At 45.0% G+C, this 13,957-nt stretch overlaps 1 protein-coding gene across 1 annotated transcript in view; it reads left to right on the top strand.

Moving 5' to 3' along the window:
- Nucleotides 1-1,531: 1,531 nt before the first annotated feature.
- LOC131590696 (uncharacterized) overlaps nt 1,532-13,957 on the top strand; it is a 36,857-nt gene continuing 24,431 nt past the window's right edge. Inside the window, exons 1-4 of the mRNA XM_058860961.1 lie at nt 1,532-1,590; nt 3,079-3,108; nt 6,339-6,507; nt 9,229-10,937. Of these exons, the coding sequence (XP_058716944.1) occupies nt 1,542-1,590; nt 3,079-3,108; nt 6,339-6,507; nt 9,229-10,937 (1,957 nt within the window). The 5' untranslated portion in view covers nt 1,532-1,541. The remainder of the gene's footprint in view (nt 1,591-3,078; nt 3,109-6,338; nt 6,508-9,228; nt 10,938-13,957) is intronic.

Raw genomic sequence — 13,957 nt, 5'->3', positions numbered from 1 at the left:
ATCCCAATTTTTAACCCCCAAATCCCCAAAATTCCAATTTTAACCCCAAAACCTCCCAAAATTCCAATTTCAGCCCCAAAATCTCCCAAATTCCACCCAAAATCCCCCAAAATTCCGATTTTCACCCCCAAAACCCCCCAAAATTCTGATTTTTTAACCCCCAAATCCCCCAAAATTCCAATTTTAGCCCCAAAATCCCCAAAATTCCACCCAAAACCCCCCAAAATTCCCATTTTCAACCTCAAAAATCCCCAAAATTCCGATTTTTAACCCCAAAATCCCCCAAATTCCACCCAAAATCCCCCAAAATTCCCATTTTTAACCCAAAATCTCCCAAATTCCACCCAAAACCTCCCAAAATTCCCATTTTTAACCAAAAATCCCCCAAAATTCCAAATTTAGCCCCAAAATCCCCCAAATTCCACCCAAAATCCCCAAAAATTCAGATTTTAGCCCCAAAAATCCCCAAAATTCTGCTTTTTAACCCCAAAATCCCCCAAATTCCACCCAAAGTCCCCAAAATTCCCATTTTTTCCCCAAATTCCCCTCAAACCACCCCAAAATTCCCATTTTCAACCCCAAAAATCCCCAAAATTCTGATTTTTAAGCCCCAAATCCCCCAAAATTCCAATTTTAACCCCAAAATCCCCCAATTTCCACCCAAAATCCCCAAAATTCCGATTTTTAACCCCAAAACCCCCCAAAACTCCAATTTTAACCCCAAAATCTCCCAAATTCCACCCAAAATTCCCCAAAATTCCAATTTTCACCCCAAAATCCCCCAAATTCCACCCAAAATCCCCAAAAATTCAGATTTTAGCCCCAAAAATCCCCAAAATTCTGGTTTTTAACCCCAAAATCCCCCAAATTTCACCCCAAATCCCCCAAAATTCCCGTTTTTTCCCCAAATTCCCCCCAAAACCCCCCAAAAATTCCCATTTTAACCCCAAAAATCCCCAAAATTCCAATTTTAACCTCAAAATCCCCAAAATGCCACCCAAAATCCCCCAAAATTCCCATTTTCAACCCCAAAAATCCCCAAAATTCTGATTTTTTAACCCCAAACCCCCCAAAATTCCAATTTTAACCCCAAAATTCCCATTTCTACCCCCAAAAAATCCCCCAAAATTCCCATTTTCAACCCCAAAATCCTCAAAATTCCGATTTTTCACCCCCAAAATCCCCCAAAATTCCAATTTTAGCCCCAAAATCTTCCAAATTCCCCCCAAAACCCCCCAAAATTTCGATTTTTGAACCCCAAAATTCCGATTTTTCACCCCAAAAACCCCCAGCCCCGCCCATGCCCATATATGGACAAAGGGGCGTGGTTTACGCGATGACGTCACAAGGGGCGTGGCTTTGGAGGTGGGCGTGGCCAGGACACCCCAAAAATCGCCCGGGGACCCCCCCGGGAGCTTCTGGAACTTTCGGGGACCCCAAAAAATCCCGAAATTCACCCAAAAATCGCCCAAAAAAAGGAGAAAAAACCCCAAAAAATCGCGGCCCCTCCCCCACCTCTCCTCCCCCTCCCCCCCCCCCTCATGTCGCGACAGGTCCCGACAGCGCTCGCGCTGCTGCTGCTGCTGCTCCGTGAGTTTGGGCGGAAATTTGGGAATTTTGGGGAAGTTTTGGGGATTTTTTGGGATTTTTGGGGGATTTTTGGGGAATTTTTTGGGATTTTTTGGGATTTTTTGGGATTTTTTTGGAATTTTTCGGGGGGGTTTTGGGATTTTTGGGGGGATTTGGATTTTTTGGGGATTTTTTGGGAATTTTTGGGGATTTTTTTTGGATTTTTGGGAATTTTTTGGGAATTTTTTGGGGGATTTTTAGGGAATTTTTTTTGGGATTTTTTGGGGATTTTTAGGGAATTTTTTGGGGATTTTTTGGGGATTTTTAGGGATTTTTTGGGGGGTTTTATGGGGTTTTTAAGGGGATTTTGGGGCGATTTTTTGGGAATTTTTTGGGAATTTTTTGGGATTTTTTTGGAATTTTTCGGGATTTTTTTGGGAATTTTTCGGGATTTTTTGGGGGGATTTTTCGGCTTCTTTTGGGATTTTTCCGGGGACTTTTTTGGAATTTTTTTTGGTTCTTTTGGGATTTTTGGGGGGATTTTTTGGGACTTTTCTCCTTCTTTTGGGACTTTTGTGATTTTGGGGATTTTTTTGGGAATTTTAGGACTTTTTTGGGAATTTTTGGGGATTTTTTTGGGGAATCTTTTGGGAATTTTGGGGGGATTTTTTTGGTTCTTTGGGGATTTTTCCGGGGACTTTTGGGGATATTTTTTGGGTTTTTTGGGACTTTTCGGCTTCTTTTGGGACTTTTCTCCTTCTTTGTGATTTTTGGGATTTTTTGGGGATTTTTTGGGATTTTTTGGGAATTTTTTGGGATTTTTTTGGGATTTTTTTGGGGATTTTTTGGGAATTTTTTGGGATTTTTTTGGGATTTTTTTTTGGATTTTTTGGGGATTTTTTGGGAATTTTTTGGGATTTTTTGGGGAATTTTTGGGATTTTTTTGGGGATTTTTTGGGAATTTTTTGGTGATTTTTTGGGGATTTTTTGGGATTTTTTGGGGGATTTTTTGGGATTTTTTGGGAATTTTTGGGGGATTTTTCGGGAATTTTTTGGGATTTTTTTGGGGAATTTTTTGGGGATTTTTGGGGGGATTTTTTGGGATTTTTTTGGGAATTTTTTGGGATTTTTCGGGAATTTTTTGGGATTTTTTTTGGGGATTTTTCGGGATTTTTTTGGGATTTCTTTGGGGAATTTTTTGGAGATTTTTTGGGGATTTTTTGGGAATTTTTTGGGAATTTTTTTGGGATTTTTTTGGGAATTTTTTGGGATTTTTTTGGGAATTTTTTTTGGGAATTTTTCTTTGGCGTGGGGGGAGGGGCCACAGGACCGGTCGGACCGGCCCCAAAAAAACCCCAAAAATGAGCCCGGGGGGGTGGGGGAGGGGCGGGGAGGGGGAGGGGCGGGGGCGGGGCCGAACCCCAAAAATCCTCAACCCCAAAAACCCCAAAAATCCCAAATTTTTCCCTCCAAAATCGCCAAAATTCCCGATTTTTTTCCCGCCAAAAGAAGCGCTCGGGAGCGCCGAGGAAGAGGATTGTAAGTTATGCAAATGAGGCGCGGAATATTCATGAGGGGGGAGGGGGGAGAGACAGAAAATTGGGGGGAGGGGACACAAAAATGGGGAAAAAACCCCAAAAATGGGGAAAAAAACCCAAAAATTGGGAAAAATCCTAAAAATTTGGGGTGAAAGTGGCCAAAAATGGGGAAAAAAATCCACAATTTGGGATAAAAATGCCCCAAAAATTGGGAAAATGCCCCAAAACTGGGGAAAAAAACTAAAAATTTGGGATGTAAGTGTCCAAAAATGGGGAAAAACCCAAAAATTTGGGATGAAAATGCCCCAAAATGGGAAAAAAACCAAAAATTTGGGATGAAAATGCCCAAAAATGGGGAAAAAAATCCAAAAATGGGGAAAAAAACCCAAAATTTGGGATAAAAATGTCCCAAAATGGGAAAAAAATCCCCAAAAACTTCAAAATTTGGGATGAAAATGCCCCAAAATGGGAAAAAAAGCGAAAAAACCCCAAAATTTGGGATTAAAATGCCCCAAAATGGGAAAAAAATCAAAAATTTGGGATGAAAATGCCCCAAAATGGGGAAAAAATCCAAAAATGGGGAAAAAAACCCAAAATTTGGGATAAAAATGTCCCAAAATGGGAAAAAAAGCCCCAAAAACCCCAAAATTTGGGATTAAAATGCCCAAAAATGGGTAAAAAAGCCAAAAAACCCCCAAAATTTGGGATTAAAATGCCCAAAAATGGGAAAAAAACCAAAAATTTGGGGTGAAAATGCCCCAAAATGGGGAAAAAATCCAAAAATGGGGAAAAAAAACCCAAAATTTGGGATAAAAATGTCCCAAAATGGGAAAAAAAGCCCCAAAAACTTCAAAATTTGGGATGAAAATGCCCAAAAATGGGAAAAAAATCAAAAATTTGGGGTGAAAATGCCCCAAAATGGGCAAAAAAGCCAAAAAATGGTGAAAAAAATCCAAAAATGGGGAAAAAAGCCAAAAATTTGGGATTAAAATGCCCAAAAATGGGAAAAACCCCAAAAATTTGGGATGAAAATGCCCCAAAATGGGCAAAAAAGCCAAAAAATGGTGAAAAAAATCCAAAAATGGGGAAAAAACCCCAAAATTTGGGATGAAAATGCCCCAAAAATTGGGAAAATTCCCCCCAAAATTGGGCAAAGGAGCCAAAAACGGCCAAAAACGGCAAAAATGGGAAAAGGGACCCAAAAAAGAGGAAGAGGAAGCCAAAAATTGCCCCTCCCCCACCCCCCCCTCGATGGCGAAAGCCCCCGGAATTGGGGGGGGGGGAGGGGCCCCAAAAATGGGAAATGGGAAAACTCCGGAGACCCAAAATCCCCCGAAATTCACCCAAAATTCACCCAAAATGAGCTCAAATCCACCCAAAATGAGCCCAAATCCACCCAAAATTCACCCAAAATCCCCCAAAATCTGCCCAAAATCACCCAAAATGAGCCCAAATCCCTCAAATCCACCCAAAATCCACCCAAAATTCCCCAAAATTCCCCAAAATCCACCCAAAATGAGCACAAATCCCCCAAAATTCCCCAAAATTCCCCAAAATTCCCCAAAATGAGCCAAAAATTCCCCAAAATTCCACAAAATTCCCAAAAATCCCCCCAAAATTCCCCAAAATCCGCCCAAAATCCCCCAAAATCCACCCAAAATGAGCTCAAATCCACCCAAAATCCCCCAAATCCACCAAAATCTGCCCAAAATCCACCCAAAATGAGCCCAAAATTCCCCAAAATTCCCCAAATTCCACCCAAATGATCCCAAATCCCTCAAAATCCCCCAAAATCCCCCAAAATCCAACCAGAATCCCCCAAAATGAGCCCAAAATCCCCCAAAATCCCAACTTAACCCCAAAAAATCCCCAAAAAAATCTCCCAAAAAATAAAAAAAAAAATCCCAAAAAATCCCCAAAAAATCCCTAAAAAATAAAAAAAATCCACCAAAAATAAAAAAAATAAAAAAATAAAATAAAATCCCCAAAAAATACCTAAAAAATAAAAAAAAAATCCCATAAAAAATCCCCAAAAATTCCCCCAAAAATAAATAAAAAAAAAATTAAAAAAAAAAAAAAATCCCCAAAAATTCCCAAAAAATCCCCCCAAAATCCAAAAAAAATCCCCAAAAAATCCCAAAAAAATCCCCAAAAATCCCAAAAAATCCCAAAAAAATCCCCAAAAATCCCAAAAAAAATCCTCAAAAAATCCCAATTTTAACCCCAAAAAATCCCCAAAAAATCCCCAAAAAAATTCCCAAAAATCAAAAAAAAATCCCAAAAAATCCCCAAAAAATCCCCCCAAAATCCCAAAAAATTCCCAAAAAATCCCCAAAAAAATCCCCCAAAAATCCCCCCAAAAATCCCTAAAAATCCCCAAAAAACCCCCAAAAAACCCCCAAAAAATCCCAAAAAATCCCTAAAAAATCCCCCAAATTCCCTCAAAAATAAAAAAAAATCCCTAAAAAATCCCCAAAAAATCCCCAAAAAATCCCCAAAAAATCCCAAGAAATCCCTAAAAAATCCCCCAAAAATCCCCCCCAAAAAAAAAAAAAATCCCGAAAAATTAAAAAAAAAATCCCCAAAAAATCCCTAAAAAATCCCCCAAAAAATCCCAAAATATCCCCAAAAAATCCCCCAAAAAACCAAAAAAAAATCCCAAGAAATCCCAAAAAATCCCCAAAAATCAAAAAAAAATCCCCAAAAAATCCCTAAAAAATCCTTAAAAAATCCCTAAAAAATAAAAAAAAAAAATCCCAAAAAATTCCCTAAAAAATCCCCCCAAAATCCCTAAAAATTCCCAAAAAATCCCTAAAAAATCCCAAAAAAATCCCCAAAAAATCCCAAAAAATCCCCCAAAAAATCCCCAAAAAGAAAAAAAAAATCCCAAAAAATAAAAAAAAATCCCCCAAAAATCCCAAAAAAACCCAAAAAATCCCCAAAAAATCCCTAAAAAATAAAAAAAAAATCCCCAAAAAACCCCTAAAAAATCCCCAAAAAATCCCTAAAAAATCCCTAAAAAATCCCTAAAAAATCCCCAAAAAATCCCCAAAAAATCCCTAAAAAATCCCTAAAAAATCCCAAAAAAATCCCCCCAAAATAAAAAAAAAACAAAAAAAAAAGGAAAAAAAATCCCCAAAAAATCCCCAAAAATCCCAAAAAATCCCCAAAAAATCCCAATTTACCCCCAAACCCCCCCAAATTTCACTCCCCTCCCCTCCCCCTCTCCAGGGACCTCCTGCGGGTTCTCTCGTGGCCGGGCTCGCGTGGCCGGGGGCTCGGGGGCCCAGCCCGGCCGCTGGCCCTGGCTCGTCAGCCTCCAAATCCGGGGGTCCCACGTGTGTGGGGGGGCTCTGGTGACCCCCGAGTGGGTCCTGAGCGCCGCCCACTGCTTCTGGGGGTGAGATTTGGGGGTCTGGGGGCTTCTGGGGGTGAGATTTGGGGGGGTCTGGGGGGATTTGGGGGGTCTGGGGGCTTTTTTGGGGGGTCTGGGGGCTTCTGGGGGTGAGATTTGGGGGGATTTGGGGGGATTTGGGGGGTCTGGGGGCTTCTGGGGGTGAGATTTGGGGGGTCTGGGGGGATTTGGGGGGTCTGGGGGCTTCTGGGGGTGAGATTTGGGGGGTCTGGGGGGATTTGGGGGGTCTGGGGGCTTCTGGGGGTGAGATTTGGGGGGATTTGGGGGTCTGGGGGTGTCTGGGGGTTCTGGGGGTGAGATTTGGGGGTCTGGGGGCTTTTTTGGGGGGTCTGGGGGCTTCTGGGGGTGAGATTTGGGGGGTCTGGGGGGATTTGGGGGGTCTGGGGGCTTCTGGGGGTGAGATTTGGGGGGTCTGGGGGGATTTGGGGGGTCTGGGGGCTTCTGGGGATGAGATTTGGGGGGATTTTGGGGCTTTTTTAGGGGGTCTGGGGGCTTCTGGGGGTGAGATTTGGGGGTCTGGGGGCTTTTTTGGGGGGATTTGGGGGGATTTTGGGGGGTCTGGGGGCTTTTTTGGGGGGTCTGGGGGCTTCTGGGGGTGAGATTTGGGGGTCTGGGGGCTTCTGGGGGTGAGATTTGGGGGTCTGGGGGCTTCTGGGGGTGAGATTTGGGGGGTCTGGGGGCTTCTGGGGGTGAGATTTGGGGGGTCTGGGGGCTTCTGGGGGTGAGATTTGGGGGTCTGGGGGCTTTTTTGGGGGGATTTGGGGGGTCTGGGGGGATTTTGGGGGCTTCTGGGGGTGAGATTTGGGGGGATTTGGGGGGATTTGGGGGCATTTGGGGGGGTCTGGGGGCTTCTGGGGGTGAGATTTGGGGGGATTTGGGGGGTCTGGGGGGATTTTGGGGGGTCTGGGGGCTTCTGGGGGTGAGATTTGGGGTCTGGGGGCTTCTGGGGGTGAGATTTGGGGGGATTTGGGGGGTCTGGGGGCTTCTGGGGGTGAGATTTGGGGGGTCTGGGGGGATTTGGGGGGATTTTGGGGGGTCTGGGGGCTTTTTTGGGGGGTGTGGGGAGCTTAAATGGGGATTTGGGGGCGATTTTGGGGGGATTTTGGGAGATTTTGGGGGTCTGGAGGGGATTTGGGGGGATTTGGGGGGATTTGGGGGGTCTGGGGGTGAGATTTGGGGGTCTGGGGGGATTTTGGGGAGATTTTGGGGGGATTTGGGGGGATTTGGGGGGTCTGGGGGCTTCTGGGGGTGAGATTTGGGGGGGTTTGGGGGGGATTTTGGGATAAATTTGGGGTGATATTTTTGGTGAATTTTGGGTGAATTTTGGGTGAATTTGGGTGAATTTGGGTGATTTTGGGGTGAATTTTTGGTGATTTTGGGGTTAAATTTTGGGGTGATTTTGGGGTGAATTTTGGGTGAATTTTGAGTGAATTTTGGGTGAATTTTGGGGTGAATTTTGGGTGAATTTGGGTGAATTTTGGGGTGAATTTTGGGGTGATTTTGGGATAAATTTTGGGTTAAATTTTGGGGTAATTTTGGATGATTTTGGGATGATTTTTGGGTGATTTTGGGATGATTTTTGGGGTGAATTTGGGTGATTTTGGGTAAATTTTGGGTGATTTTGGGGTGATTTTTGGGGTGAATTTGGGTGATTTTGGGGTTAAATTTTGGGTGAATTTGGGGTGATTTTGGGATGATTTTGGGGTGAATTTGGGATAAATTTTGGGGTGATTTTGGGTGATTTTGGTTGAATTTTGGGTGAATTTTGGGGTGAATTTTTGGTGATTTTTGGGATAAATTTTGGGTGAATTTTGGGGTTAAATTTGGTGTAAATTTTGGGTGAATTTGGGGTAAATTTTGGGTAAATTTCAGGTGAATTTTGGGTGAATTTTGGGTGAATTTTGGGATAAATTTTGGGTAAATTTGGGTTGAATTTTGGGGTGAATTTGGGTGATTTTGGGTGATTTTGGGGTGAATTTTGGGTTAAATTTTGGGTGATTTTGGGGTTAAATTTTGGGGTGATTTTGGGATGATTTTTGGGTGAATTTGGGATGATTTTTGGGTTAAATTTTGGGGTGAATTTTGGGTGAATTTTGGGTGATTTTGGGTGATTTTTGGGTGAATTTTGGGTGATTTTTGGGTGAATTTTGGGTGAATTTTGGGTGATTTTGGGGTGAATTTGGGATAAATTTTGGGTGGATTTTGGGTGATTTTGGTTGAATTTTGGGTGAATTTTGGGGTGAATTTTTGGTGATTTTTGGGATAAATTTTGGGTGAATTTTGGGGTTAAATTTGGTGTAAATTTTGGGTGAATTTGGGGTAAATTTTGGGTAAATTTCAGGTGAATTTTGGGTGAATTTTGGGTGAATTTTGGGATAAATTTTGGGTAAATTTGGGTTGAATTTTGGGGTGAATTTGGGTGATTTTGGGATAAATTTTGGGGTGATTTTGGGGTGAATTTTGGATGATTTTGGGTTAAATTTGGGGTGAATTTGAGATAAATTTTGGGGTAAATTTGGGTGATTTTGGGATAAATTTTGGGTAAATTTTGGGTAAATTTTGGGGTGAATTTTGGGTGATTTTGGGTTAAATTTGGGGTGAATTTGGGTGATTTTGGGGTGATTTTGGGATGATTTTTGGGGTGATTTTGGGATAAATTTTGGGTTAAATTTGGGGTGAATTTGGGTGATTTTGGGGTCTCCCCAGCCCCGGGGGTCTCCGAGCCCCCCTCCCCTCCTGGCGGGCGGTGCTGGGGCGGCTGCGGCTGCAGAGAGTGACCGGAAACCGGAGTGACCACGGGAGTGACCACACGAGTGACCACCTGAGTGACCACACGAGTGACCACCTGAGTGACCACGGGAGTGACCCATCTGGAAACTGGAGTGACCACTGGAGTGACCATGGGAGTGACCACTGGAGTGACCACTGGAGTGACCTGGCCAGAAATGCCACTGACCACACGAGTGACCACTGGAGTGACCACTGGAGTGACCTGATTGGAAACTGGAGTGACCACGAGAGTGACCACAGGAGTGACCACGGGAGTGACCACCCAAATGACCACTGGAGAAACCACGGGAGTGACCCCAGGAGTGACCACGGGAGTGACCATGGGAGTGACCCCAGGAGTGACCACAGGAGTGACCACAGGAGTGACCACAGGAGTGACCACAGGAGTGACCACCCAAATGACCACCAGAGTGACCACAGGAGGAACCCCAGGAGTGACCCCAGGAGTGACCACAGGAGTGACCACCTGAATGACCATGGGAGTGACCACAGGAGTGACCACCTGAATGACCACAGGAGTGACCCCAGGACTGACCCCAGGAGTGACCACTCAAGTGACCCCTCAAGTGACCCCAGGAGTGACCACAGGAATGACCACAGGAGTGACCACTCAAGTGACCACAGGAGTGACCACAGGAGTGACCACAGGAGTGACCACAGGAGGAACCCCAGGAGTGACCACGGGAGTGACCACTCAAATGACCACGGGTCTGACCACCCAAATGACCCCAGGAGTGACCACAGGAGTGACCACAGGAGTGACCCCAGGAGTGACCACGGGAGTGACCACAGGAGGAACCCCAGGAGTGACCACAGGAGTGACCATGGGAGTGACCATGGGAGTGACCCCAGGAGTGACCACAGGAGTGACCATGGGAGTGACCATCGGAATGACCCCAGGAGTGACCACAGGAGTGACCACCCAAATGACCCCAGGAGTGACCACAGGAGTGACCACCTGAGTGACCACCTGAATAACCACAGGAGTGACCACAGGAGTGACCACAGGAGTGACCACAGGAGTGACCACCCAAATGACCCCAGGAGTGACCCCAGGAGTGACCACCCAAATGACCACCGGAATGACCCCTCAAGTGACCATGGGAGTGACCACAGGAGTGACCACGGGAGTGACCACAGGAGTGACCACTCAAGTGCCCACTCAAGTGACCCCTCAAGTGACCCCAGGAGTGACCACAGGAGTGACCACAGGAGTGGCCACGGGTCTGACCACCCAAATGACCCCAGGAGTGACCACAGGAGTGACCACTCAAGTGACCACCCAAATGACCCCTCAAGTGACCCCAGGAGTGACCACAGGAGGAACCCCAGGAGTGACCACAGGAGTGACCACCCAAATGACCCCTCAAGTGACCACCCAAATGACCACCCAAGTGACCCTGGGAGTGACCCCGAGCAGGGTCAGGAGCTGTCCGTGGCCGAGGTCATTGTCCACCCTCGGTTCCGCGGTGTCCGGAGCGGTCACGACCTGGCCTTGGTCCGGCTCCGGCCTCCGGCCACGCTCGGACCTCGGGTGGGCACCGTCTGCCTGCCCCTCCCCCACCACCCCCCGCCCTTCGGCCGCGGCTGCTGGATGGCCGGGTGGGGCTACCTGGGGGAGAAAGGTGAGTGACCGCTCGAAATCTGATCAAAAAAACCCAAATTTGAGCAAAATCTGATCAAAAACATCAAAAACTGACCCAAAACTGACCAAAACCCAAAAAATCTGAGAAAAAAATGACCAAAAACTGACCCAAAACTGACCAAAAACTCATCAAAAACCCAAAATCTGATCAAAATCTGACCCAAAACTGACCAAAAACCCAAAATCTGAGAAAAAAATGACCCAAAATGACCCAAACTGACCAAAACTGACCAAAACTGACCCAAACTGACCCAAAACTGACCCAAAACTGACCCAAAACTCATCAAAAATCACTAAAAATTGACCCAAACTGACCCAAAAACCCAAAATCTGATCAAAAACTGACCCAAAAAAACCAAAAACTGACCCAAAACTGACCCAAAACTCATCAAAAACATCAAAAATCACCAAAAACTGACCCAAAACTGACCAGAAAACCCAAAATCTGAGAAAAAAATGACCAAAAACCCCAAAAACTGACCCAAAACTGACCAAAAACCACCGAAACTGACCCAAAACTCATCAAAAATCACTAAAACGGACCCAAAACTGACCCAAAACTCATCAAAAATCACCAAAAACTGACCCAAACTGACCCAAAAACCCAAAATCTGATCAAAAACTGACCCAAAACCACCAAAAACTGACCCAAAACTCATCAAAAACATCAAAAATCACCAAAAACTGACCCAAAACTGACCCAAATCCACCCAAAACTGACCCAAAATCTGATCAAAAACATCAAAAATCACCAAAAACTGACCCAAAACTGACCCAAAAACACCAAAAACTGACCCAAAACTGACCAAAAACATCAAAAATCACCAAAAACTGACCCAAAACTGACCAAAATCTGATCAAAAACCCCAAAATTTGATCAAAAACTGCCCCAAAAAACCCCAAATCCACCCCCAAAAATCCCAGGTCTGGGCTGAGAATTTGGGGAGGGGTCTCAGGTGATTTGGGTCCCAAATTTGGGGTTCCCAGGTGCCAAAAATGCCAAATTTTGGGCTCTAAATCCCAAATTTTGGGGTTCAAATCCCAATTTTGGGCTCTAAATCCCAATTTTGGGCTCTAAATCCCAATTTTGGGGTCTCAGGTAATTTGGGGAGGGGTCTCAGGTGATTCAGGTTAATTTGGGGAGGGGTCTCAGGTGATTTGGGTCCCAAATTTGGGTTCCCAGGTGCCAAAAATGCCAAATTTTGGGGTCTCAGGTGCCAAAAATGCCAAATTTTGGGGTCCCAGGTGCCAAATTTTGGCTCCCAAATGACTCAAATTAATTTGGGGAGGGGTCTCAGGTGATTCAGGGGAATTTGGGGAGGGGTCTCAGGTGATTTGGGTCCCAAATTTGGGCTCCCAGGTGCCAAAAATTCCAAATTTTGGGGTTTCAGGTGCCAAAAATCCCAAATTTTGGGCTCTAAATCCCAATTTTGGGTCCCAAATCCCAATTTTGGGGCTCCAAATCCCAATTTTTGGGTCCCAGGTAATTTGGGGAGGGGTCTCAGGTGACTCAGGTTAATTTGGGGAGGGGTCTCAGGTGATTTGGGTCCCAAATTTGGGGTTCCCAGGTGCCAAAAATGCCAAATTTTGGGCTCTAAATCCCAATTTTGGGCTCTAAATCCCAATTTTGGGCTCTAAATCCCAAATTTTGGGTCCCAAATCCCAATTTTCGGGTCCCAGGTAATTTGGGGAGGGGTCTCAGGTGACTCAGGTTAATTTGGGGAGGGGTCTCAGGTGATTTGGGTCCCAAATTTGGGGTTCCCAGGTGCCAAAAATGCCAAATTTTGGGCTCTAAAATGCCAAATTTTGGGCTCTAAATCCCAAATTTTGGGCTCCAAATCCCAATTTTGGGTCCCAAATGCCAATTTTGAGGTCTCAAATTAATTTGGGGAGGGGTCTCAGGTGACTCAGGTGAATTTGGGGAGGGGTCTCAGGTGATTTGGGTCCCAAATTTGAGGTTCCCAGGTGCCAAAAATCCAAAATTTTGGGCTCTAAATCCCAAATTTTGGGCTCCAAATCCCAATTTTGGGGTCCCAAATCCCAATTTTGGGGTCCCAAATGCCAATTTTGGGGTCTCAAATTAATTTGGGGAGGGGTCTCAGGTGACTCAGGGGAATTTGGGGAGGGGTCTCAGGTGATTTGGGTCCCAAATTTGGGGTTCCCAGGTGCCAAAAATCCCAAATTTTGGGCTCTAAATCCCAAATTTTGGGCTCTAAATCCCAAATTTTGGGCTCTAAATCCCAATTTTGGGCTCTAAATCCCAATTTTGGGCTCCCAAATCCCAATTTTGGGGTCCCAGGTAATTTGGGGAGGGGTCTCAAGTGACTCAGATTAATTTGGGGAGGGGTCTCAGGTGATTCAGGTTAATTTGGGGAGGGGTCTCAGGTGATTTGGGTCCCAAATTTGGGGTTCCCAGGTGCCAAAAATGCCAAATTTTGGGCTCTAAATCCCAATTTTGGGGTCCCAAATCCCAATTTTGGGCTCTAAATCCCAATTTTGGGGTCCCAAATCCCAATTTTGGGGTCTCAAATTAATTTGGGGAGGGGTCTCAGGTGACTCAGGGGAATTTGGGGAGGGGTCTCAGGTGATTTGGGTCCCAAATTTGGGTTCTCAGGTGCCAAAAATCCCAATTTTGGGCTCTAAATCCCAATTTTGGGCTCTAAATCCCAATTTTGGGCTCCCAAATCCCAATTTTGGGGTCTCAAATTAATTTGGGGAGGGGTCTCAGGTGATTCAGGTTAATTTGGGGAGGGGTCTCAGGTGATTTGGGTCCCTCTCAGGTGCCAAAAATGCCAAATTTTGGGGTTTCAGGTGCCAAAAATCCCAAATTTTGGGCTCTAAATCCCAAATTTTGGGCTCTAAATCCCAATTTTGGGGTCTCAAATTAATTTGGGGAGGGGTCTCAGGTGACTCAGGTTAATTTGGGGAGGGGTCTCAGGTGATTTGGGTCCCAAATTTGGGTTCCCAGGTGCCAAAAATGCCAAATTTTGGGCTCTAAAT

This window comes from Poecile atricapillus, chromosome 34 (genome assembly GCF_030490865.1).
Source record: "Poecile atricapillus isolate bPoeAtr1 chromosome 34, bPoeAtr1.hap1, whole genome shotgun sequence".
Classification (NCBI taxonomy): Eukaryota; Metazoa; Chordata; class Aves; order Passeriformes; family Paridae; genus Poecile; species Poecile atricapillus.
Note: the sequence above shows the minus strand (reverse complement) of the source record. Positions and strands in the feature narration are given on the sequence as shown.